The 27966-nt window shown below is 42.0% G+C and overlaps 1 protein-coding gene across 8 annotated transcripts in view; it reads left to right on the top strand.

The window, feature by feature from the left end:
• PLEKHG1 (pleckstrin homology and RhoGEF domain containing G1) overlaps positions 1-27966 on the top strand; it is a 222976-nt gene that overhangs the window by 170188 nt on the left and 24822 nt on the right. For all 8 annotated transcript variants that reach the window (XM_023632922.2, XM_023632923.2, XM_023632921.2 and 5 more), the window contains 7 exons: positions 6486-6555; positions 14381-14427; positions 18316-18466; positions 21764-21895; positions 24405-24587; positions 24681-24776; positions 24969-25055. In XM_023632922.2, coding sequence (XP_023488690.2) covers positions 6486-6555; positions 14381-14427; positions 18316-18466; positions 21764-21895; positions 24405-24587; positions 24681-24776; positions 24969-25055 — 766 coding nt within the window. The remainder of the gene's footprint in view (positions 1-6485; positions 6556-14380; positions 14428-18315; positions 18467-21763; positions 21896-24404; positions 24588-24680; positions 24777-24968; positions 25056-27966) is intronic.

The following is a 27966-nucleotide window of genomic DNA, read 5'->3' as shown; positions in this document are numbered from 1 at the left end:
CTGTTAAGCTATGAGAAGTAACATAATGGATTCTGCTCAAAATTCTTAGGTGCTCAGAAAGAGGATTTATCTTGAAAGACGTGGACACAAAACCTACTCCCAGAGCGCTCCATCTGGTAGTAGTGGAAAGCACTGGCCCGGAAGTGTTGCTTCTTTGGCTATTGTTTGTCTTCAGCCTTCTCTCTTACTTCATCCAGTGTTCAGGTCCCAATGATTAGATTTCAACTATCCTTAATTTAACCACTCTCATCTTTCTATAGAAGACATTGACACAAACATCAGAATTATATTTTCCAAACTAATAATAATCTTATAAGGGGAATGTTTTGATAGGAATATTAGGAAGGAATGTTTGAAATCCGGACTATTTTGAAATCAAGCATTGGTAAAGATCCTTTCAAAGTGCAGAGCAGACCAATAGATTTTAAAGTAACAATAGAGTACGTTGGTATGGTTTCATACTCCAACAAAACTCTAAGAAACTACCACTTATTGAGTTTCAGTGTAATATCAAAGAAGGATAGCCACACTTATTTGAAAAGGATGTTAAAATACTCCTCTCTTTTCCAATGATATCTGTGTGAGGTCGGTTTTCTTCTATATACTTCAACCAAAATAACAGATTGCAAGAAATTGAATTCAGAAGCACATATGAGAATCCATCTGTGTTCTATTCAGATAACATTAGAGATTTGCAAAAATTGCAAGACACTGCTACTCTTCTCGTTAAATTTTTTGTCTATAAAATCTAATTCACGAAAAGATATTTCTACTAACATGGATTTATTATTGAATGAATTGATCAAGTTTTTAAAAACTATTCAGTTTTAGTTTCTAATACATATTGGTAGATATAATCCACATAAAGAGATTTTGAGTGTAAACAGGTCTTGACCCCACAATGTTCGAGAACAATGGGAGTGAAGAGCACCCCATGAGAAGCTCCATTTCTGCTCAGAGTTTATGGTCAGCATTGTGGTGTCTCACCGTCAAACAGGAAAGGACAAATGAAGATTCCCCAGATGTTTGGAGAGCCTCTCACATGAATGACAGAAGCCAAAATGATCAAACAGAGAAAAGAGAGCTTGGCAGAAAGCAAGGAACAGGGAAGTATAGTCCATCATCATCATCATCATCATCATCATCACCATCACTACCACCATCATCAACATCATATCATCCTTGGACGTAAGAGAAGATTCGGCACTCATAAAATAAGAACAGGAACGTAAGAAACACCCAAAGAGCGTATTAAAAAAAAAAAAGGTACTTTGAAATTAAAAATCAGATCATAGAAATGAAACAAAATTCATTAGAAGAGATGGAAAATAAAGTTGCAGTCTCCCAGAAAACAGAACAATAAACATGAAGATGAAAATAGCAGAGGAAGAATAAGAAAAATTAGAGATCTAAAATGTGAATCATAGGACTTCAAAAGAGAAGAGAAAATGGAGAGGAGGAAATATCAGATGTAATTCAAGAACAGAGGTTCTTACGCTTTTTGGTCCCAGGATCTCTTACACGCTTAAAAATTACTAAGGACCCCAATGATGTTTTGTTTACCATGATAGAAATTAAAACTGAGAAATTGTTGAAATATCAATTTATTCAATAATAATAAACCCGCAAATTTTTAGAAAAATAATTTTACTACTCTTCTCACTAATCTTTTTTGTGTGTTGGAATTGTTTTACGTTTTTACAAATCTCTACTGTCTGACTTACTAGAAAACAGCTGGATTCTCATGGCTGCTTCTGCTCGCCATTGGTTATGATATCACAGGTCATGTAGCCTCTGGAAAAGTCCACTGTACTCTCATGAGAGAATGAAAGTAAAAAAATCCAAATGTCTAAGTATTTTTAGGAAAATGGTGACGTTATGGACCTTTAGGGAAAGGAATCCCAGGATCTCAGGGATCATTTTGAGAACTGATGCTCAAAAATGTTTCCCAAATGTTCACATTGGCTCACGCATGAGAAAAGACCCATCCCAAAGCCAGCCATTACAGAATTCCAGAATTATGTGAACAAAGAGGAAACTCTCAAAGCTTCCAGAATGGAAAAACAGGTCATATGGAACCTGGATCATGGATCAGAATGGTATTGGACTTCTCAGCAGCATCAGAATTCATCAGGCAACAGATAGTTCCTGAATACTCAGAGAAAATGACTTCCAACCAAGAATTCTATATCCATGAACTTTATCAGCCAAGCATGAAGGGAGAACATTCTGAAACAGGAAGAGTTTCAGAAAATTTACTATTACGCTTACACACAGCTACTGGCAGTGTAATTGCCCAAAGGAAGGAATACATCTGAAATGGTGTCTAAGAAACAAGGCATCCAACACAGAGGCTAGGTGAAGGTCATTGTCAGGATGGTGTTGAAGAGAGAACACAGCAGCCTGGGAGCAACCTGTTCAGGTGGCAGCAGGAGGACAGAGGGCTCCATGAGGGAGGTCACCAAGAAAGAAGTGCAACCAATAGATGATCTGAGGTTTGAACACAGTGAGACGAGAGTTATCCTTCTGGCACAAAATTCGAGGGTAAGTTAGTGGTGTGTCCTTTGAAAACAAGGCAAAAAAATGAGACAATTTTGACTCCAGGGAACATGGTTGTACAAGGAAGGAAATGTAATTATGGTATACTCCACGGCTCGGCGGAGAATGTTTACATAGTCTTAAAAATGCAAGCTCTGACTTTTAATCTAATCAAATTTCATAACAGAACTTGTTGAGAAGATGGGAGGAGGAAGAAGTAAATAATATCTAAAACTGAGAAATAACAAAAATGCAGTATCAGCCTGGTTAGAAATATGGACACATACAGCAGAAACAGCGAAAGAGTGGAAAATGCTTCTGGAGAATGGCAGTCAACAATGGGAAACAGAAAGCAAGAAATTGCTTGTTTTTATCATAATTCCTGTAGAACTATTTAACATTTTATTAAATATGTAATACACAGAGAATTACAATTAACACAACATAGTAAAATATGTATTAATACATCTTATATGGAGTGCAATTTGAAAATGCATTATTTACCCTGCGATGCCCTTTGACCCAGAAACTCCACTTATAGAACTTTATCCAATAGTGGGAGATTAAATTATAGTACATGGTTAAATTAGTTAAAGTATAGTACATCCACACAGTGCAATATTACGGGTTACTTAAAATAATGAACCATTAAAAAATAATGTAGGGAGGATGGAACACTTCCTAACACATTCTATGAGGCCAACATCACGCTGATACCAAAGCCAGACAAGGACGCCACGAAAAAAGAGAGCTACAGGCCAATATCACTGATGAACATAGATGCAAAAATTCTAAACAAAATTTTGGCCACCAGAATTCAGCAATTCATCAAAAGGATCATACATCATGATCAAATGGGATTCATACCAGGGACACAGGGATGGTTCAACATCCGCAAATCAATCAACGTGATACACCACATCAACAAACTGAGGAATAAAAACCACATGATCATCTCAATAGATGCAGAGAAGGCATTTGACAAGATCCAACAGCCATTTATGATAAAAACTCTGAACAAAATGGGCACAGAAGGAAACTACTTCAACATAATAAAGGCCATATATGACAAGCCCACAACCAACATCATACTCAATGGGCAAAAACTGAGTGCCATTCCCCTGAAAACAGGAACGAGACAAGGATGCCCTCTATCACCACTCTTATTTAACATAGTACTGGAGGTCCTGACCAGAGCAATCAGGCAAGATAAAGGAATAAAAGGAATCCAAATAGGGAGGGAAGAAGTGAAACTCTCGCTGTTTGCAGACGACATGATCTTATATATAGCAAACCCATAAGAATCCATTGGAAAACTCTTAGAAGTAATCAACAACTACAGCAAAGTTGCAGGGTATAAAATCAATTTGCATAAATCAGTAGCGTTTCTATATTCTAACAATGAACTAACAGAAAAAGAACTCAAGAACACAATACCATTCACAATCGCAACAAAAAGAATAAAATACCTTGGGGTAAATTTAACTAAGGAAGTGAAGGACCTATATAATGAAAATTACAAGGCCTTTCTGAGAGAATTGGATGACGACATAAGGAGATGGAAAGACATTCCATGCACATGGATTGGAAGAATAAACATAGTTAAAATGTCCGTTCTACCTAAAGCAATCTACAGATTCAACGCTATCCCAATCAGAATCCCAATGACATTCTTTACAGAATTAGAACAAAGAATCCTAAAATTCATATGGGGCAACAAAAGACCCCGAATTGCTAAAGCAATCCTGAGAAAAAAAGAACAAAACGGGAGGTATCACAATCCCTGACTTCAAAACTTACTACAAAGCTACAGTAATCAAAACAGCATGGTACTGGTATAAAAACAGGTGCACAGATCCATGGAACAGAATTGAAAGCCCAGAAATAAAACCCCAATCTATGGACAGCTTATCTTCGACAAAGGAGCTGAGGGCATGCAATGGAGAAAAGAAAGTCTTTTCAATAAATGGTGCTGGGAAAACTGGAAAGCCATATGTAAAAGAAAGAAAATTGACCATTCTTCTTCACCATTCACCAAAATTAACTAAAAATGGATCAAAGACCTAAAGGTGAGACCTGAAACCATAAGGCTTCTAGAAGAAAATGTAGGCAGTACACTCTTTGACATCAGTATTAAAAGGACCTTTTCGGACACCATGTCTTCTCAGAGAAGGGAAACAATAGAAAGAATAAACAAATGGGACTTCATCAGACTAAAGAGCTTCTTCAAGGCAAATGAAAACAGGATTGAAACAAAAAAACAACCCACTAACTGGGAAAAAATATTTGAAGTCATATATCTGACAAAGGCTTAATATCCATAATATATAAAGAACTCTCACAACTCAACAACAAAAAATCAAACAACCCAATCAAAAAATGGGCTGGAGACATGAACAGACATTTCTCCAAAGAAGATATACGGATGGCCAATAGGCACATGAAAAGATGCTCATCATCGCTGATCATCAGGGAAATGCAAATCAAAACTACACTAAGATATCACCTTACACCCGTTAGAATGACAAAAATATCTAAATCTAATAGTAAAAAATGTTGGAGAGGTTGTGGAGAGAATGGAACCCTCATACACTGCTGGTGGGAATGCAAACTGGTGCAGCCACTATGGAAAACAGTATGGAGATTCCTCAAAAAATTAAAAATAGAACTACCAAACGATCCAGCCATTCCACTACTGGGTATATATCCAAAGAGCTTGAAGTCTGCAATTCTGAAAGTCCTATGCACCCCAATGTTCATTGCAGCATTATTTACAATAGCCAAGGCATGGAAGCAACCTAAGTGCCCATCAACAGATGAATGGATAAAGAAGTTGTGGTATATATATATACAATGGAATACCACTCAGCCGTAAAAAAGAACAAAATCGTCCCATTTGCAACAACATGGATGGACCTTGAGGGAATTATGTTAAGTGAAATAAGCCAGTTAGAGAAGGATAATCTCGGTATGACTCCACTCATATCAGGAATTTAAAAATATGGACAAAGAGAACAGATTAGTGGCTACCAGGGGAAAGGTGGGGTGGGGGGTGGGCACAAAGGGTGAAAAGGTGCACCTACAACACGAATGACAAACATTAATGTACAACTGAAATCACACAAGATTGTAACCTATCATTAACTCAATAAAAAAATAAAAATAAAAAAAATAATGTAGGGGCCAGCCCTGTGGCCGAGTGGTTAAGTTCGTGCGCTCCGCTGCAGGCAGCCCAGTGTTTCGTTGGTTCGAATCCTGGCCACGGACATGGCACTGCTCATCAAGCCAAGCTGAGGTGGCGTCCCACACGCCACAACTAGAAGGACCTACAACTAAGAATACACAACTATGTACCAGGGGGCTTTGGGGAGGAAAAAGGGGGGGGAAAATGTACTTGTTTTAAAAAATAATAATAATAATGTAGATTTACATCTGAGAAAAGTTTTCTCTCACTGAATATCTTTCCTTTAGAGCACTTTTGTTGTCTATAATTTGGTATTTGTTAGTGTGATTTTCCAGTGAATGTCTGACTCTTCCAATGGATTCCCAGCTCCAAGAGACCAGGGACCACATCTCCTTTTGCTTACTGATGTGTCTGTTCTTTGTGCCTTGTACAGTAGCTGGTACCTCGACAGCCACTTGATGAGTGAATGAATGTGAGTGAGGATGCCTGCAGACGATGACAAACATCTAGAAGACTTAAATGTCAGGGATTTCTCTGGGTGGGAGATTTACAGTTCAGACCTGTGTTTAAACGTCTGCTCCGCCGAAACCTGGGGGAAATCCCTTATCTAAGCTTTGGATATAGTGACACCGGATCCTTAGTTATCTGATTAAATATGATTCCTTGTAAATGCCATATAAATATTTAAACTTCTAAGTTATACAAAACGTCCTCAACCATCAGACCACAATCTAATACTTTCTGGCTATTATTTTTTTATTAGTGAACTTCTGCAAGATTTGGAAAACTGTGAAAACGATCCTGTGGCCATCGCAGAATGTTTCGTGGCCAAGGTAAGCACGGTTCATTTCTCCAGGCCAGCTAAGACAGATAGAGTACAAATTGTTTTCATTTTAAAGTTAAAATGACTGGTTTGTTCCATGTTGGATGAAGTTAGCCACTAATCTCTCTCACTCGGGTTTTTTTTTCACCAGCAAGGAAAAGAAATGTACTGTTAACTGTCCCCAGTCAGTTAGGAAATGCTAACTTGGTATTTGTCCTACAACTTGCACAGTAACTGAATGGTGTTACTCATCTTTCCTAGGAAAAACTTTCAGCTTGAGGGGAGGAGAATCACGAATAGAAAAACGTTAGAAAAATAAATATGTATAAAATACCACTAGACCAGTTAGAAAAATCTATTAGAATCTAAATATTTTATATATGATATATGTGGCACTAGCCTAGGCTGCATAATTATCATTTGGGGGATAAAGAGAAATTGAATTAACCTCCTATATCTTAAAAATGCACTCTTGAGTCAGTTCTGGTGGCCTAGTGGTTAAGTTCAGAGGCCCAGGTTCAGTTCCAGGGTGTGGACCTACACCACTCGTCTGTCAGTGGCCGTGCTGTGGCAGCAGCTCACATACAAAAAGCAGACATTAGCTCAGAGCAAATCTTCCTCAGCAAAAAAATGACGAAAGAAATTTTTAGAAAATGCACTCTCATTTTCTTATATTTTACTTCAGTTGTACTGATGCTTTAGAAAAATACAAGGAAAGGATCTCACTTTTAAAGCTTAAATGACAGTCAGTTCGTGCTCTGTACCCAGATAGGAGGTAGAGTTCTGAAACATACAAGTTCATCCTTTACCACATTAAGTTCTGGACATGCTCCCGACTACATATAGAATTCTATCTGAAGTTTCTCTTAAAAATTCAACCGCTTTTGCTTGGAAAACCTCTAGCAGAAATTTTTTTGCAGCAAAACTTCGCGTGATTTCTGCCGTTGTGGTTTCCAGTATACAAAGGTTTAAGCAAAGTTCATGATGGTGCTTTGGGATCCACCGAGAATTAGCACCTCGTTTAGAGCCCCAGAGTCCAACGTGAACTGTGTGATGTGTCCTCCCAGCCTGACCTGGCTCTGGACTGGAGCCACAGCGCCATTTCTGATGGCTGCAGATCCATCCACTGGTTTTATAGCCAAACATAACACCCTGGGTTTTACTGAAGCGTGGTTCCTTCAAGGCAGTTGATGCGCTTGTAGGTAAAACCCTCCTGACTTGGTGTGTGGGTGTGTTAACATGTAAAATGTTTGTGCTCGCGTGCTTACGCACACAGTTCTTTTCACAAGATTCTCGTGTCATAATTAATTCTCCCAAAGGGTAGGAATTTGAAAAAGAGAAGGAAAAAGAAAGAGGGAGAAATGGGTAAAAAGATATGCTGCGTGTATCAAAGCAGATATGTTAAAATAACCACAGCACATAAACAACTGAGAAGATTTCGGAAATGTCTGGGCTTTTACTAGTAACTGTAATCACAAGCTGATTAAAGCCGGTCCAGCATATGCTTAGCCCTGGCTTCATTATTCACATAAAAGTTTGTTTATGTGCTACGATGCCAACTCCCAAATCTTATTTTTCATTGTAATATTGCCAAGTTTAATTAGAAGACCGACTTGAGCACGCTACACTTTCCCATGTAAGCAGAGAATTGTGAGGGGGTGTTTGGTTCTGGCACAACCTGCTTTTCACTCAGCACCCTGAAATTTAGAAGATGGTACGTTTTCTGAAGCACAGCCAGCTGTTCAACTCTGGGGAGGAATGGAAAATTGCTTTAATTGAGAGGCCATTAATGAGAGCGGTAAAGCTGATGGTTGACTTCTGCTTTTATCTGAATCATTGGGGCTTACACAGAGTGTCGGCTTTGACCTTGCTTTTGTGGGATGTGTAGGTTACAGAAATCTTTCCTGACTAAAAGAGAATCCAGCGCTTCTCACCTGCTGTGCTCATAAAGAAATAGGAGCTGCACAGCCCATCCTCTGGAGAGGCAGAAATATGAGTTCCCTGATGGGCAGGCCAAGCTGTCTCCCCGCTGAGCCTTTGTCTGCTTTTAGGATTCTGGAAGCACCTGGAACAGGTTTCCCGGGTCTCCTGCCTTCACAAACTTCACCCTCATTTCCATCCCTTGTCGTGACTGTCAGCGGGGCTGCCCTATTTAGGAGGGAGACAAAGTTTGTCTTCAGAGACCTAACCTCCCTTTAACCTCCTGCTCTCCCTCCATGCATGGCCCCCATTCCCATTGGTACCTTTTTTCCTTCAGTGCCCAGGCATGCACATGTGCGCGCACATGCACACATACACCCCCACCCACTTATTGAGATTATCCTCAAGAAAGGACTGAAATCAGATATTCTTATAACTGGAGTAAATTCGAGTCCATCTTACCTTACCCATGTGCTATTTACATATTAAGCCTTTCTCATAGTCTCCAGTGATCCCAGAAATCAAAGAGTGTGTGTGTGTGTGTGTGCGCACACGCGTGTGTGTGCGTGAGTGTGTGAAAGAGAGAGAGAGAGAGAGAGAGATGGACCCTATAGCAGAAGAAACCCTCAAATCATACAGATTTCTTTACTCTGGCTATTCATTCAATCAATATTTGAGTGCCCTGTGTGCTCACTTGCCAGCCCTGACTATCTTATCTTTTGGTTCCATCATAATTAAATGTCTCATTTAGACATCATCTCTAATTACAGTTTGAAAGAGTTGAATAACCAGAAGAAAATATCTACTTTTGTATAATTTCTTTATCATTGCCTTCTTTTTCCCTAAATACTTGTGAAAAAGATTTGGGGCAGCATATATAATAAGTAATAGGTCTTTAAGGATTAAGTAACTGGGGCTATTGGTTTTTGTGTAAAACCATCTTTGAATTGTCCACAGAGTTTATAAATCTAAGATCAAATGTGCATTTGATTCTATATTAAGAGGATATAGCTGATTTAAATCAAAACCCTTTAATTTAATAATTGAGCCATGATGTCACAAAATGCACATTAATTCAATAGTGCAGAAATCTTGAGGCTTTATGAGGCACAGGTGTAGGTAGGTAACATATATGACGTAATTTAGACATTTTTTTCATTGAGGCCATTGTTTTTAAGTTTGGTATTCGAAATGATCCTAAAGGTCCCTAAATCTCAGGAAAGTCAGCCTGATGTTACTCAGTCCCAGGTTGAGTGTAGCAGGAGGCAGGAAAAATAAGTAAGAAACTTTGAGAGCACGTGACAAACCCAGAGAAAGGCTCCAGGCCGACATCAATTTGCTAGAAGACCTTGGGCAAACCATTTGCCTTTCTTATCCATGGAGCCAGGGCTGGACACCCAGTGCCTTCAGGAGTAACCAGGTGAACACAGGCATGAACGGGCCCAGGTGGAGGCTAGAGCCATTGAGGTACTTATGTCGTGGGGACATAAGCATCACGTGAAACTTTAGGCCCGGGGCCACTGGATCTTATACTTTTTCAGGAAGAATCTAGAAATCGAGATATTTTTATTTTCTAACTTTTAGATGTTGGCAACTAATTTAGATTTTCTTAAAGGACTGTGCTTGAAACTTTGGCAGCATGCTAAGTTGGCAAGGCCACGGGGGATCAGGCACTCCCTTAATTGTGGGAAAGCAAAATGGCACAGGCCCTGTGGAGGGGAATTTTGCTAGATCTAGCAAAACTGTGTCTGAATCCACCCTTTAAGCCAGCAGTCCTACTTCCAGAAATCTATTCCAAAGATACAGTGACAAAAATCCAGTAAGTGTGATGCTATTCTTTGCAGTAATTATTGTTATAATTTATAGATATATACAATAAATAGAAATATATTTTATATATGTGCATATGTATGGAAATATATGTATGGAAATATACAATGCATAGAAACAGCACAAATGTCTATAAACAGGAAGCTGGTTGAATAAACCATGGTATATGCACATAATGGAGTACTATGAAGCAGTGGAAGCAAATAAAGAATATCTGTGTACTACTTGGCGGGGGTGGGTGGATACGAGTGTGTATAGCACTGTGGTTCTCAAAATGTGGTCCCTGGACCAGCAACTTCAACATCATCTGGGAACTTGTTAGAATGCCGGTTCTCGGGCCCCACCCTAGATTTACTAAATCAGAAACTCTGGGTGCCACCCAGTAATCTGTGTTTTACCAAGTCCTCCAGGTGATTCTGATGCACAGTCAAGTTTGAGAATCACGGGCATAGCTTGTTTGTGTTGAGGAATAGGGAAAGAGATGCCTATATTTAAATGTGAATGTTTAAACAAAAAGGACAGACTGTGAGATTAAAAATTGGTTACCGATAGAAGAAGGGAGGGAATACACTAGAATGGAAAGGAATAGAAGCTAGACTTCTTTGAATATGCATTTCCTAGTAGAGTTGACTTTGAAACCATGTACAAATTTTACATAATTATAAAACAAAATTAAAGTTTACAAAAGCAGTCTCCAAAAATTAAAATCAAAATGAAACCAAGAGCCTGTTTGAGTGTCCAGTTTGTGGTATAACCACACAGAGGAACTTCCAATCTAATTTAAAAATATACTGTGGACAAAATACAGCAAATACGTCCTTAACTGTTTTCAAGAATGATAGCATACATGGTATCGTTGATATTGTTATTCTGAAATTATTGAGTGTATTGTGGGATAAAGAAAATGGGTATTTATGTGAGTGTCATTGAGAGCTGGAATTGCTCGGAGAAAGAAGATATAGAGTAACAATGAGGCTAATTAAAAATGTTGTAGTCCTGAATCCGAACTGCAAGTTTGAACTAAGGATGTATTTCATCTTTAAAAAACACCTATTCCTAACTCAGTCTGTTGAAAAGGCCTAGAAATAATGATTAACCTAATAGCGAGAACATTGCTAACTACTGCTTCTGACCAGAAGGAATCAGTGCTCCGTGAAGAAGGGCTGTGGGCAGGAAATGTACAAGATAGTCTGGAACAACTTGTCGCACCAGAAAACAAGGAAGCTACCCGGAGGCTGTAGGTCAGGTCATAAATACTCAAGAGGCTCCTGCTGGCCAAAGATGGGATCATTTGAGCGTCAGTAAAGATAATTAACTGAAAACAACTGAAACTCATTAAATATTTATGTTAATGAATTCACAGTGACACTAGAAACCCAAACTGGTGGCCTTTGCGGGATACTAGAGAAGCAACGCATTTTTTTGAAAATTAAGACAAAGAATGAAGCATTTATCCTGCCTTTCCCACACAAACCACAAACTGCAGGGAAAGAGATAGTTAATATAAGGAAGTTCCTTTTCTGGAAAGAGTCTGGCTAATAAATGAAGAAGGAATAGTTGAATTAGAAATATCACCATTTTGGTACCCCTAATGGATTAATAGGGTTAGGTAAAATTACCAGTGGTTGTTAATATCACAAGAGAGAGACGAGAAGACATCATTTGCTTCCTGATGGAAATATTATATAACCTATGATGTATTCATGCCACATTAGGGAACCTAAGTCTGTTAAGCCTCTGCTAAACCACAAAGAGTGCAGGGGGCCGGGGAACCTGTTAAAGGAAGCCATGGGGATGTAATCAGCAAAATTGAGACTATGGGAAACCAGGACAAACCACCTGGCTTCTTCAACTAAATTGCAAGAGAAAAAGGACAGAAGGAGAATTTTTAGATTAGAAGAGTCTTAAGTGATATCAACCAGTTGCTATGTGTAGATATTATTTGGATTACAAATCAAGCTAACTATTAAAAAAAAAGAAAAAATTAAGAAAATGGGAAATATGAATAGTGACTGAATCTCCATATTATGGAATTATTTAAATATGATAATTGCATTGTGGTGATGCTTCTCTTTAAAAGTCCTTACGTTAGTGACGTATACTAAAATCTTTACAAGTGAAATGATGTCTTGAATTTGTTTCAGAGAGATAGGGAGGCAGGTGGATACAGATAACGAGTTAATGATTATGGAGGTCAGGTGATGGATACTTGGCAATTCATTATACCATCCTCTCTACTTTTATATTTGCTTGAAACTTTCTATAACAAAAACGAATTAATCCTAGCTGAGTTTCAGAGAAAGGATTCTAAGTAGAAATTCCTTTCAAATCAGAAAAAAATTAATGAACATTAAAGTTACAAAACAAAACAAAACAAAAGTGCTGTCCTGGAGTCACATGTGAATCCAACATGAAGTGGTTTAAAAAGTTAAAGTCAGAGCAGAACGTGAAATGCCACGAAAGTAGACTATGGCTCTTTTTTCATAATGGAATTCCATTTTAGAGTGTGCAACAGCTAGTAGTTCATTGGCCTTGAATTAATTATTCTTACCAATAGTTTTATAATTAAAAGTTAAGAACCTAACTTCTGCCACCTCGCCTTCCCACTTACATATACCTCTTTGCCTTGGCAGTGTAGGGAAAAATTGCAGAAGACTTTGAAATCGACCAAACAGATTACTGAATGCCTCCAATAGAAAACTTAAGTACTTTCCAATTTACCCTTCTAAATTATATGATTCAGTGGGATTTCTGCACCTTTCATTGTCTCTGAGCTATTTTACAACTCTCTAAATTGTAGATAACTGCTAGAAATGTAAATGATTCTTGGCCACAAACATGCAAGTGAATACTGCCCCATAGAGGGACAACTGATTTCTTTACCCACTCATCCCTGTAGATAAAGCCAGGTTTGTATCTAATTGTAAATTCATTTCAGCGTTGTTCATCGACCTATCTGAATGTGATACTTTTTTTTCTCCTTAGATCCAAAGGTAATACCTTACTGCTTTCCTGATTAATAAGTTAAATAAAATCTTTGACAGCCTTCATGCTATATTTGCATGGAAGTCATGGTTGTACTTTTTTTACAAATTATCCTTTAAGAGCAAGAAGTATTAATTTAATATTTCCCAATATTTGATCATGTGACTAGACATCTGGAAGACTAAGACCAATATTTGATAATATGCCGAGGTATCGAAAGATGCTAGGAAACTTGAAAGATGATCATAGCAAGAGGCAAGAACCCCACATTGGTTAGTCATTTGAGGCATCACTGCCCTGCTAGATGCAGACAGATGAGTAGATTTGGATCCTGCTCTCAAATAATTGTCAGCTTTGTAAGAGAGGGGGTGAGATTCAGTAGTTCAACAAACATTATGTGCCAGATGAACACAGTATGGCCCCTACCCCGCGGGAACTAGAGTGGGAGACAGACAGACACACAGACGATGTCACTCTCATTTGGTAAATGCTACAGGAGAGGTAAGCACTGGGGTTGTGGAAGCCCAGAGTAGGAGCAGTTGGCTCAGCCCAAGAGCTCAGGAAGGCTCCTTGGAAGAAATAAAGTGTAAATTCAACATCAAATGATGCCTAGTGGCTAAGCAGTGAAAACGATGGGAAAGACCATGGGCAGAGAAAGCTGCATGCGCAGGGCCTTGAAAGTATCCAGCAGCTTCCTCCTGCCCTGCTCAGACTTCCAGCGTGTTCTCAGCACGTGCTATTTGACTTTTCTGCTTATATTTCTCTCCACGGTGCAACTCCACCAGAAAGCTGTGAGCACGTGGGGGCGGAAGCTTTAGATCCCTCCTCTTCCCATTTCCCTTCCCAATCCATCCCCGTAACACAGCGGATGCTCAGTAAGTGTTTACTGAACTCAAATGAGTTCAAGTGCGTGTGGATTCTAGGCAGAAAACAAGGTAGACGAACAGGCACAGATGGTTGCCACAGGGGCTCAGGAGACAGGCCCATGGGATTAGAGAAACAAATACAAAGGTATGAATGATGTTTCTTTCTGCTGTTTTTAAACGACCTTTGATGCCTGCGCTTTTTGGTCCATCAAAATCTCTTTTGTTTCCTTGCAGAGTGAAGAGTTCCACATTTACACCCAGTACTGCACTAACTACCCCAGGTATGCGTTGTGTGTGTGCAGGAGGAGGCCTGTTCGCTTTCAGACGTTTCAAGTCAGTCGGTCCAACATATGTGGTGCTGAGTCATTATGTGGCTGGCACGGTGCTGGATCCTGGGGGGATCTGCAGAACATGCTGAGAACAGAATCCACGGCACCCAGATGTTGATCCGTGCAGGCTTCAGGCTGCCAGCACAGCCAGTGTAGAGAGAAATTGTAAAAGACATTGCAAAAAGATTGCTAAGTGTCCTTCAGTGGAAAATTAAGCAAACCAGTTGTGTTTGGCGCTAAGGCTTGACTATTAACCCTTTCGTATGTGTGCCATGTTTTTCAGAATATGGGAAGCACTGTTAATGAGGTTATATAATCTAGCTGGGGAGAGAATATGGTACGTGTTTGCTATATAAGTTCTATGAACTGTAAGTTTATGGAGCTCAGAGAAAGGAAAGATCGAGCTTATGTGAGAAAAGAGGACTCATAGTCCCTCGATCACTGCTTCAGTTTTGCTGACCCTGGGGCGATGGCAGGAAGGATGGTTAGGGAACATCCTTGGCCACTATATTGACCATTTCAGTAAGGGCATCAGGCCCAACCTGGGCCACACTGTAGGAATTTCGTTTTCCTGCAAAAGACATTTTTTGAGTACTGATTGATTCTCAAGCCCTGTGTTAAATGTTGTAAATGAAAGTGATGTTGAATTTAACTTTCACCAAAATCCAGAGATATTGAGGGATTTGAGAAAAGCAGAACATCCGTCCATCACAGTGCCTGGGCTCCTATTAAGTTCTTGACAAGCACTAGTTCACTGCCACCCTGTACAGATAGAATATCGGAGGTCCCCGGAGGCTTATTGATCTTACAGGGGTCACATAGCTGAGGAGTGGCCCCACTGGGATTTCAGTCGAGGTTTCTCCAACCTCAGACCTCATGCTACTACATCCTTGTAAAGTTTCTGAAGCTTCGTAAATCTCCCCATGCCTTTTACTGTCTGCTTTCCCACATGATCAACAGGACTGGAGTTGTTATCTTAGGGACCAGCCAGGAAGATGAGAATTAGGGAGATTTAGACAGTCTGTCGCCAGTCTTGGTAGAGACACATCCCTAAGGATAAAGTGGGCGGTGGGATCCATCTAGAGGAGAAGCCAGCAGGCTGAGCCCCTAGAGCTACTGTGATAAGGAAGAACAAATGGGCCCCCTGCCCTGAAGGCCAGTCTGGATTAAAAGGGATGAAGCCAGAGGCTGACACTTACTGATGGCAAAATGCTTTCCGTTGGTGCATTTTAGTCTCCACCTCTAAGTATTGGTCAAGATATTATGCTGTGGTGATTTATTTGGTTAATGGCCAACGATGCATTCCCCTAAAAGAAACAAACAAAGAAACACATGCAGATTATGGGGCCAGCCTGGTGGCATAGTGGTTAAGTTCAGGCACTCTGCTTCGGCGGCCCAGCATTCACCGGTTTGGATCCTGAGTGTGGACCTACACACCACTTATCAAGCCATGCTGTGGCAGGCATCCCACATGTAAAATAGAGGAAGATGGGCACGGATGTTAGCTTAGGGCCAATCTTCCTCAGCAAAAAAGAGGAGGATTGGCGATAGATGTTAGCTCAGGGCTAATCTTCCTCAAAAACAACAAAAAAAACACACGCAGATTAAAAACCTGCCATATCCTTATCTGTAGACTCGCCCACAGTTTATACAATTTCACTTAAGGAGTGTTCTCTCCAAAAGTATTTGTTTCCAGCTCTATGCTGAAGATAGCAGGATATTGTAGGGTGCCCCACTAAATCTCATCATCCTTGAGCTAAAACCGGTACTACACCACACCCCAATTCAGAAAAGCACAGAATTGGCCCTCATCTTTTCCATGAAACTTCTTCCTGAGCAAAAGGGAAAGACATTCAAACTCTAAAGAACCTGCAAAGTTCTGGAGCCAGTTATCAGGCTCTGAGATGCTGGAGGGGCTTGTTTGGGGGTTTATGTCTGTAAATTTCATTATAAACATGTCCTTTGAAGAAATAACTTCTGAATTTGTAATTTGGGAGGTTTATCTTAAGATTTTTCTGCCTTAGCAATATTAAAGAGTACAAAATAAAGGCAGATGGTTATATGCTAGGCTGCTTCAGGGTCAGGGGACAGGCCAATCATTGGTGCAAGGACATTTCTAAGAGCCCGTCATTCACAAAGCATGGTTCCAAGCTGGGTGTGTATTGGCAGGAAATAGGAACTTGTATCTCTTACCTTCTAGCAGTTTATATTCTTTTGAGGGTCAGAACTCAACTAAATGCAATAGTGGAATAGCGTGTGAGGGAAGATCAAATCAATAAATACAAATTAATGCAGTACGAACTCAGTAATGTGTAATAGAAGCAAAATATGCATGAGACAAAGGTGATAAGTCTCTGGAGACTTAAGGACAATTTCCTGGAGGAAGTGTGGGGTTTTTTTATGTCTGACTTTGAAGAAGGAAAGAAACGTGTTAGCAGAGAGATGCTCGAAAGGCCTTCTCAGTGAATCGGGCATGTCTGCTTCTTGCCCACTTGTATGGTTTTCAAATTCATAGAAAAATATTTCCTTCTGTTGCTGTGTCTCCCAGCTGTTTGCTCTCTGAGGCCCGAGGTTTCCTCTCCCCCATCTTAAGAAGCTGAGAGTTTCAGCCAAGTGTGTCAGCCCATCTGACAACTTGTCTTCCCCTTTGGAGCCAGGCTGGTGATATTAAATGTCGCCGGCACATCTTGACAGATGGCCACCTCCTTCATACCAGTCACGCCCCAGCGATTCTGCTGTGAAGGGGCACGGCCCTCCGTCTTTGCCCCAGACCAGGTCACTGTCCTCAGATGTCTCCCCGGCCCTGAACCTGGGCTTCCGTGTGCTCCGGATGGGTGCAGGTTTCTTATTGTTAAAAAGCCTTCGGACGCGAAAGGGCTGCTGGACAGCTGCTTCTGACTCTAAAGAACCTCGGAAAAGTTCCTAGGCTGCGTGATGGAGAATAGTTTTGAAATCTTGACTTAGGGGGGAAATAAACCCGTTTGAACAGATATTTCTCAAAGCAGCCGGGCTCTAACAGCTTCATTAGGAAACCTCCATTTTGCTCTCTCCCATGGAGTCTTATTTTGCTGTTTGCCTCTCTCTGGTTTTCTAAATTTATCGTGAAAACATATTACTGACTTGGGGAGAAAGGGCTGAAATTACTTCCACCTGCTTCCTTGGATGTTACAAGACCATAAGATTTTAATTTACGCATGTGAGACTCCATGAGCCCCCTAGCTTGCTTTGTGTGTGAGATATGAGCATTGCCTCTGCTCTTCCCCTGGGATGTTAGGGGGGCGTACTCGGTACCTTTGGGGGAGCTGGGATGGAGAAGGAACCCGACCCACTTTTCAAAAACACTGCAGTGAGGCACATTCCTTAAGGAGCAAGGCTATCGAGCTGTTTTGGAAGCTGAATTTAGGAGGAGAACCACTTGGAGGTGGAAAGACGGATCTGGTCAAAGATTCTCGAAGGGAAGTTTCCTGTGAGACAAGGTCTCTGACCACCTGCCTGTAATGTCATAAAGACACCCAGATGGGGCACAACTGGAAGCTAACATCCAACGCAGATCCCCTTTGCCAAGCTGTGGGTCCTGGCAGGGGGCTGCATCTCCTAGAAGGAGCTTGCTGCTTAGAAGCCATGTGGACATCTGTGTACTATTCTCTTGAAACAGGCCTTTTCCTCATTCCCCCACCCAGAGAGGCATCTTTTTCTAACTTGCCCAGAGGCATTCTAGTCCAGCCATAGCTCTGTTGCTGCCCTACCTGTTTTAGGATATTTGCACTTACGCCGGCATTTAAGACTTGAATACCCACATTGAGCATTCCCGTGTAGATAAAAATATTCTTCTTCTTGCAGATCAGTGGCTGTGCTCACAGAGTGCATGAGGAACAAGATGCTGGCCAAATTCTTCCGGGAACGTCAGGAAACTTTGAAACACTCCCTGCCTCTGGGCTCCTATCTCTTAAAACCAGTTCAGCGGATTCTCAAGTATCATCTGCTTTTGCATGTAAGCGTCTGCCTGCGCTCGAGGACTTTCCGAGGGATGGGGATTTTGTGTGTATATATTAAGTTTAGGGGCGAAAAAAAATCAGAACAGGCTGGAGACATATGGAAATACTTTCTGCGCTCATACTTTACAACTGACTAATCTGCTTTGAGGAATTAGAGATATTTATATTCTAGGCCTGCAGCCCCATTGACAACTGCCAAGTAAAAAGACTCGTTTTAGCCCTGATTCTGTCAGGCCTTAGAAGTACCTGATGCTGGACAATGACAGGTTCAGACGGGGAGCTATCATCTTAATAAAAACCAGATTGTTAATGTTTTATTTTATTTCCACGAGCCCAGATTCAGTAGGCAGTTGGGAGGGAGAGCTGTTTGTCATAGATTGGCATTCGTATGAGAAGAGGCCGAAAAGAGAGCAGACGCCGCTGAGCAGCGTGCAGAATGATCTGTGAGCTGGGCTCAGTGTCGCTTCAGGGCATCTTTGTATCATTTTCCATTATTTATACAAAATACCAGGAGACTTTAGAAACAAAGTAACTCTCACATTCTCATTTCTTATCCTCTAAGGATATTGATAAAAATGGAAATAAGTTTGGGGCCAGCCCAGTGGTGCAGCCATTAAGTTCACGTGCTCTGCTTTGGTGGCCTGGGGTTCCCCAGTTTGGATCCTAGTGGCAAACCAACACACCACTCATCAAGCCATGTCATGGCAGTTTCTCACATATAAAATAGAGGAAGACGGTCACAGATATTAGCTCAGGGCCAATCTTCCTCAGGAAAAAAAAAGGAAATAAGTTTTATTGAAAGTAGTTTTCATTCTGTAAGTAGGATCAGATTGCCTTTCCAAGACAGTTAGGTGGTTAGGAGCCGAACTCTGGGGCAAGGCTGCCTGGGTTTAAATCCTGTAAATTGCCCGTGTTCACTGTGGCTCACAGGCAGTCAATAAAAATAAGCTGTTATTTTTAATACCATATTAAAAATCTTAAAAAGGTTTTAATCCAGAGTTCTTCTCTCTATATCAATGTGCCTGCAATTTGTATGTATCTCTTTTTGAATGATTGCAGGTTTCTAACTTGGATAATCCTTCCAGGTTTGCTCAGTTCACAGACATTTAAAATTTTAACAACTCTTAGGGTGTAACTTGACCAAAAATTTCTCAGCTTTGTCTGTTTGCCTGGGTGACTCATCTTTGTGTCCTGTGAAACCACATCAGAGGTTTTACTTTAATTGTTAAATTGATATTCGTGACCTCTTAGATTAGTGGGATTAATTTGCCAAATTAGCGTCCGAATCATTCTTTAAATAAATAATGGCCGCCCCAGAATGGATGTCTGCTGGCCTCTGCTAACATGGCATTTAAGACTGTGTCCCAAGAATCTCTAGTTCTGGCCTTCTGGACAGTAAGGTGGCCATCCATGAAAAGAAAAATCTAAGGTCTCAGTTACTTAAGCATATCAGATGTAACAAGATCCTTACGAAAAGTTAATTGATAGGAAGAAGAGCCTTTACCCTCTGAATTAAGAGGGGCTGTCTGAGTCAGCTCGAGATGCTATAAGAAAGTGCTGGGGACTGGTGGCTAAGACAGCAAACACTTATTTCTCATGGAGCCTGGAGGCCCGAGATCAGGGTGCCAGCACCATTGAGTTGTGGTGAGGGCCGTCTTCTGGGTTGCAGCTGCTGAGTTCTCCTTGTGTCCTCACCTGGTGGAAAGAGCCAGGAGAGCTCTCTGGAGTCCCTTTCATAAGGGCACTAACCCCATCCCGGAGGGCTCCCCCTTCATGACCTTATACTTCCCAAAGCCCCACCTCCTAACACCACACAATGGGGGTTCGTATTTCAACATAGGAATTTTGGGGGGACACAAACCTTTAGTCCATAACAGCTGGCAATGAAGAAAAGAGGGAAGAACAGTGGTTAAATTAATGGAAAACTAACTTCCGGTTGACTTTGAAGTATTTTTGCTTTTAGAGTGTCCCTTCTATGTCATTCACCTCACTTCAAAGGTGTGCGGCCATCCGTGAAGATCCCCACAGGAACATGCTCTCAACTCCTGAGTCTGTTTATTGATGAGCGGGATGGCCTCTCAGATTAAAAGAAGAAATCATTATTTTTTTTTAATTTGCTGTTGATCTTGAACTTAGCCAGGAGTTACTAGTTTAGTCGTATGGTTCCACAGGGCCTTTGGAACAGCTGAGTCTGAGTGTGGAAAGAAAATGTAAATTCCTTTCCAGGTTCTAGCTAGATGGAAATCTTGAGTACTTGGGAAAAATAAAGATTTGTAAAGTATGACTATAAAATAATGGAACTGATCTTTGTAATTATACCAGAAGATTCAGCCTCCACCCTTTAGCTTGACAATTATGTATGATAAATGTCATGGAAAAGATCTAATGGATTATAATATCTTCTTACTGGTTTACATAGTTATGTAGGGTTACTGTATTATTGTTTTAAGAAGATATAGCTTCAATTTGCTAAGCATTTATTGACCCCAGCTCTCTGGTGGGCATTGTTGGGAAGATAAGGGTTAAAGGAACAAGGCAATCGATAGTCCCTATCCTAAGATTCTTGAGGAGTCTTGGGATGTGTGTCTTATGTGCTGAACAGAGTCAGAACAGAGATTGTGTCCCTTCCTCATCTCCCTGGGATTGCGGGACTCCAGTGCCAAGCCGAGTGCTGATGTAACACACTGTGACCATCAGGCAGCGACTACTTGATCCGTGAGATCTTTCTCAGCACTCTGAAGGACTGTCTTCAGTGACCTTCCTTTCAACTTTAAAGCCTTGACTGCCTGAAATGCACTTGCTATAGGAATGTTTTTCAAAGATCACGGTCCATTATATTTTCAAGTCTGTTACATATTAAGTCCTATGCGAGACATTTTACTTCCTCTAGGAGGAAAAAAAACAAGTCAATTTTCTATCTTGTAAGAATGAGACCTATGTTACATTGGCCACTAGAAAGCTCAGAAATCTCTAACTATACTGTCAACTCTCGTGTCTGTTATGCTAACTATGATATCTCTGTGAGACTTAGTGGCCTGTGCACGTGTTTTGTTTTTATCCTCCTTGTCATGAAATTCTAATCTACTTCTATTTTTTCTAGCTCCCTCTTTATTCCCATTTTACCATTTTGTTGCAGATGCCTCTGATAAGTTATCTCAGCATCTTAAGGAATGATGGCAGTGTATAAATAAATAAGCAAAAATAAAATATGAAGAACTGATCATAGAGGTACCATTTGTTTCATTGGCTATATGAGAAAAAAAATCTGAAAACCAGTTCTTGTCTTTTTCAAGGAAATAGAAAATCACCTTGACAAGGACACAGACGGCTATGACGTGGTGCTTGATGCTATAGACACGATGCAGCGAGTGGCCTGGCACATCAATGACATGAAGCGGAAACATGAGCACGCAGTCCGGTTACAGGTGGGCCCCCGAGATGGCAGTGGCTGGCGGTGCTGTGGAGGCACGATTTACTGTCATTTTCCAAATCAGACATTAAGGCTGCACAAGTGTCGCACCTCATTGGGGGTCTTATCATTGTTCTCCCTGAAGAAAGATCAGGACACTGATAATACAGATCATTGCTGAAGGTGGCTATTTATGAGAAAGTTACATGGTAACTTTGAAACTAACAGTTTGCTCAGAGCCCCTTCAGTGACCCCAGTTAAAATTTGAATCTCCCCAGGCCTTCTTGTCTGTTTATTACAAATAAGTAACTCTTGTTGCAAGAGGCGACTTTCTCTAAACTATTTAAAGGGTTTCCAAGCCTCTGTTCCTCTTGCACTAATTCCTGCAGAGTCATGAGGTGGTGTATGTGTGGTAACAGGGCAGGGGACTCAGAGAAAGGAGAGCTAAGTCTGGAACCACGCCCTTTGGGACGAGACTACCATTTCATTTTAGATTCCTCATTTTTGAAATGAGACAGGCGAGGGATTTGCTAAGATCCCTTCCAGCACCAACATTTTTGAGCCCCAAATCCCTGGGAGCTTCTGATAAATGCTAAGCCAGTGATCATGTCCCGGGCACCTCAAAGGATGTGCTATTTAAAAACAAAAGGTCATGTGGTTCCAGAGGCTAGTCCTAGGCTCCTGCTTGTCCCTGGAGTGAAATATAAAAACCCAGAGTGACCCCATGCTATTCAGGGCACCTACACACCACTCAGGGAAAAAAGATACATTATTTGGCCCATAAGCCCAAGCAAAACTGTAGGTTTCATCTCTAGGCAGCCAGAGTGTGGTGTATGCAACTGACCATCAAAAGTCAAAGGAAGACGGCTTCTAATCTTGCAGGCTGTGTCTGGTTTTGCAGCAGTAAGAAAGGTTTCATGCTTCATCATTCAAGCGTTTTGCGGACATAATGTTAGACATAACATCTATTGCATATTTAGAAATGGCCCCATGACTGGTTTTTCGTACCTTATGAATCTGGCATTCTGAAGACACTACTAAATTAGGCTCTGACTCAGACTATCTCCATTTCCGTCCATTTCTACTTTCAACCAATGAAATTTTAGGTTGCCTTGTGGGCTGCTTCATTAGATGCTATTTGTGAATGTTTTCATTTTTCAAAATAATAAAATCAGCTTCCTTAAAAAACGTTGATGTGGGAGGCCAGCCTGGTGGCAGAGTGGTTAAGTTTGCATGCTCCGCTTCAGCAGCCTGGGGTTTGCAGGTTCGGATCCCAGGCACAGACCTAGCACTGCTCATCAAGCCATGGTGTGGTGGCATCCCACATAAAATAGAGGAAGATTGGCACAGATGTTAGCTCAGGGCCAATCTTCCTCACAAAAAATAAAGATTAAAAAAAAAGTTGATATGGATGTACAGTAAATCCCAAAGAAACTTCAAAGTCATGTTATCAATTTATATTTACCAAGTTCCATGGGAAACATCGTGGTAAAGAAATGTGCATTTCCTTTCCCCAAATAAATGAGATTAAGATCAGGAAATTTCTAGGAAGATGTATCTTGTGTGATTTTCCACAAGCTTTGGTTTTGAGTTACCTTTATGGGGTGTGGACTTCACATTCTGGAAGCAGGTTTCCAAGTCAATAGCTCTGAAGCTTTTTGTCCAGAGAGTCAGGGAAGGATGCCTATCTGAGAAGGTCACATACCAGTGGCCTCTTTCCCTAGCTTTTGAAAGACTTAACGGCTGCTGCCAGCCATAGTAGAGGGCTTATCAAAGAATGGAAAGAAGTAATGGGCAACTTGTCAACTGACAGCTTGACTCATTTTCATGAACACTTAAGTGATACCACCCATAAACGTAGATTTATGTCTTGGGTCCTTAGACATCATTGCACACCATGTAGATCCATTGGACACCATGTAGGTCCATTGGACACCATGTAGATCCATTGGACACCATGTAGATCCACTGGACACCATGTAGGTCCACTGAACACCATGTAGATCCATTGCACACCATGTAGCTCCACTGAACACCATGTAGATCCATTGCACACCATGTAGATCCATTGCACACCATGTAGATCCATTGCATACCATGTAGATCCATTGCACACCATGTAGATCCATTGCACACCATGTATGTCCATTACACACCATGTAGATCCATTGCACACCATGTATGTCCATTGGACACCATGTAGATCCATTGCACACCATGTAGATCCATTGCACACCATGTAGATCCACTGAACACCATGTAGATCCATTGCACACCATGTATGTCCATTGGACACCATGTAGATCCACTGAACACCATGTAGATCCATTGCACACCATGTATGTCCATTGCACACCATGTAGATCCATTGCACACCATGTATGTCCATTGGACACCATGTAGATCCATTGGACCCCGTCACAGACATTGAGACACCATTCTCAAGGCTCAACATTGGGCCCCCTGTCCTCGCTGCCTTACCTTCCCACCTCCTGTCTGATCACATGGAACGTTCACCGTTTCAGGAGATACAGAGTTTGCTCACTAACTGGAAGGGGCCGGACCTGACCAGCTACGGGGAACTGGTGCTCGAGGGAACCTTCCGCCTCCAGCGCGCCAAGAATGAGAGGACCCTCTTCCTCTTCGACAAGCTGCTTCTCATCACGAAGAAGAGAGACGACACGTTTACATACAAAGCTCACATCCTGGTAAGTCTGAAGACTGGTTGCGGGCAAGGACTGCAGTTGCCTGTTCCGTTCTCTTCCAAGTGGGCCTCACCCTCTCTCTACTCTCCCGCTCAGTGTGGCAACCTCATGCTTGTGGAGGTGATACCCAAGGAGCCGCTCAGCTTCAGCGTCTTCCACTATAAGAACCCCAAGCTGCAGCACACAGTTCAGGTAACAGCAGCGCCCTCGCCACCCTGCCAGGCTCACTCTGGGGAATGGTGAGCACCCTGTGCCAGGTGGCCTTTCTAGAACTTTCTGGCCACATGGTGTATTTTCCATCTTGTCAGAGGGTTGTAGGAGCATCTGAATCTTGGGAGTGGTGGAGGCGTGAGTTGTCTGACTGTCCAACTCTCCTCCTGGCAGGCTAAGTCCCAACAAGACAAACGCCTGTGGGTTCTGCACCTGAAAAGACTGATCCTGGAGAATCACGCGGCAAAGATTCCGGCTAAGGTAAGACAGGGAGGTCAACAGACAGTAAAACGTAAAGGAATTCAGGTCCTGGGAGGGCCGCCTGACGGGAATAAATGTTCCACTTCAAAATAAAGAAAACTGAGAGAGAGGCTGCTTAAGGGATCAACTAAACCAGTCGTTTATACTGAAAAGATTCACATGTAGGAAGAAGCTGTGGAGAGTTTTGGGGTTTGAAAGAAGGAAAAAGAGAAGACTGTAAGAAAATGTCTTGAAAGCTAGTTGAGAATAGAGTTTTGAGAATTATTCAAAAGCGTACCAGGCAGCTACAGTGAATAAAACTAGCTGAGGTTTCGTGGGAATGCTCGGGAAACAAGATCCTGACTCAGGTGTGCAGGAATTTGTAGAAAAGGGAGCCAGCCATATAACAATGAACGTTTGCTTAAAAACAATGAATTAATAGAGGTCTAAGCCAAGTGTTGTGGAAGGTTACAGTGTTCACTTACAGTCAAGTGGGGAGAAGGACAATGCCTTTTACCTCAGTCTTGAAGGATGAGGAGTGTCTTTATTAAGTGGGAGGAAAGGAAAAGGAAAACCAAGCTGAGGGAACAGCATAAACAAAAATACAGAGATGTGAAGCGCTGCATTGTATTCACAACACACAGATGGTGCCGAGATGGAAGGGCTGAGTCCTCAGGAGATGGAGTAAGAGGTGAGGCTGGAGAAGTGGAAGGCAGTCGACCTGTGAAGGGCTTTGAACGCACACTCTGATGAGTCTGGATTGTGTTGGCGGTGGGAAACTACTGAAGGTGTTGGAGTAAGGGGGTGACACAGTGAGCCCTGTGTTCCAAGCGTGTAACTTTAAGGTCAAATAAGACAAGTGAGTGGGAGGAGCAAGATTGGAGGCAGGAAGAGATTTGGCAAGCCACCACAATAGTCTAGAAAGAGATGAGGGGCCTGCCAGGCAGCCACAGCATCAGAGGGGGCGCAGAAGCCAAACGCATCACGGAGGCAAAGGGAAGAGGATTTGTGCACTGGGTGCATGAGGAGAGGGAGAAATCGGAGTCAAGGATGCGTCGGGCGTTGGGCCAAGAGGATGGTGGTGTGAGTTCCCAGGGAGGCTGCAAAGGAGAGGAACCGGTTGGTTGGGAGCGAGAGGGAGGAGTTCTCAGTGTGGCTCGTGCTGGGGCAGGTCAGCTGCAGGTAGAAATTCAGGTCTAGGCAGCCGAGGGTCTGGAGGCCCTCTCTACACAGTCATTGAAGCCCTGAGATTTGATAGGGTGGCCCACAAAAATGTGTAAAGGAAAGAAGAACCTTGGGAATCCCAACATCTAAGTGGTCTGCAAGGGGGTGGGATTTGGAGAACAATCAAAGGAAAGTGGCCAGTGAGGTGGTAAGAAAGCTAGAGGAGGAAGGTGTGGTAAGGAAGGAAAGAGTCTCGAAGAGAGGGAGTGGAGCAAGAGTCTTGAATGCTGAGAGCCCAAGGCAGATTCGAACAGAATAGCAGATATTCGCTTTGGCAACTAAGAGATAAGAGGGAGATTGCAGTGGGTTGAAGAGAAAGGGGGAAGTGAGAAGGAACAGACTGGGCGTAGGCTTTTTTTTTTTTTTAACAAAGTTCAGAAAAGACAAAAGGTGGTAGTTAGAGGGGAGACAAGATCAAAGCAAGAAGCTTTGTGTAGATGAAGGATGCCATGGACATAAACAGGCTGAGGGGAAGGAGATAGTAAAGTTAAGAGGAGAGATGCTCATTTGAATGCGCCCCTGGGCAGGTGGCAGGACAGGATCAAAAGCACCATAGTGTACAGTTCATTGTGGAAAGGGCCAGAAACATCTTCTCTGAGCTGGGAGAGAAGAGAGATGAGAGAAGATAGAGTAACTTTGAGGTGGACTTGAGGGAAGATAAAGGGTTTGATTTCCCCAAAGATGGAGGGTTTGGTTTGATGATGTCATCTGCCGAGTGAGTGAAGCAGAGGTGGCATTGGGTACCTGAGGGAATGTGGACAAGTTCAGAACACTTACTAAAAAATGGACCAGAGCGTCAGGAGGGATGACTACAAGAATTTGTGGAAAGCATCCGAGACCCGACTGAAGCTGGCCACCATGGATCAGTGTGAGGAGGTCATTTGCAAGTCTGCCCAGCAACTTGGAAACGCGGGTTGAGGAAGCGTGGTGCGCGTGGGTTCTCCGAGTTGGGGGTTTGTTGGAGTATGAGGAGTACAGTTAACAGGGCAAGAGAAGGGAGGGTGCCAGTCAGCACGTAATGGCAACGATCGAGCATGATTTCCAGGCTGAGTGGCAAGTGCACCCACCTGGGAATAGAGGCCTGGGTTGAAGGATTGCTGGTCTTGAAAAGTCGGAGAACTGGTTCATCAGGAGTTACAGGTGGAGAGCTGGGAAGGTGGGAATGTAGAGTTCTGTACTTGAAGAAGGGACTTCTGGCGCCCTGCCTTAGAGCTAGGGCGGTTCTGGGGGATGATAAGGCTCTGGGGGCGGCCATGAGGCCAGAATTCTGTGTTGCTGTTTTGGAGTGGAGCAAAAGGTCATCAGAGATAAAGTGAACTAAGGTGAGGGTGGAGAATGGATGGTGAAATGGTCCATGCTGGGGCGGGGAGGAGTGAAGTGGAGCAGAAAAATGGAATGATGATCATGAGAGCAGAACTGGGTGGAAAATAAGGAAACGGAGATTTCCGAGAAAGGAGTCTACTTTGCTCTTTGTATATTTTTTGAAAAGTACTGAAGCCCGTTCTCAGGCTGTCAGCAGTGACTTTGAACCCAGGAAATGAATGGGCGTAGGTGTGTTCTTTGACTTAAGCATGAGTCTCATTTCATCGAGGTGTTCCAAGATGTAAGGCAGCTCATGCAGAGAGAACTGCGTCTTCTTCCTGGTTAGTCATTAGGTTGCTGGCCCTGTGCCTTGGAATGCCCTTCTGGGCAATGGCGAAGTGTCTTT

The sequence above is a fragment of the Equus caballus genome, chromosome 31 (assembly GCF_041296265.1).
Source record: "Equus caballus isolate H_3958 breed thoroughbred chromosome 31, TB-T2T, whole genome shotgun sequence".
NCBI classification, from domain to species: Eukaryota; Metazoa; Chordata; class Mammalia; order Perissodactyla; family Equidae; genus Equus; species Equus caballus.
Note: the sequence above shows the minus strand (reverse complement) of the source record. Positions and strands in the feature narration are given on the sequence as shown.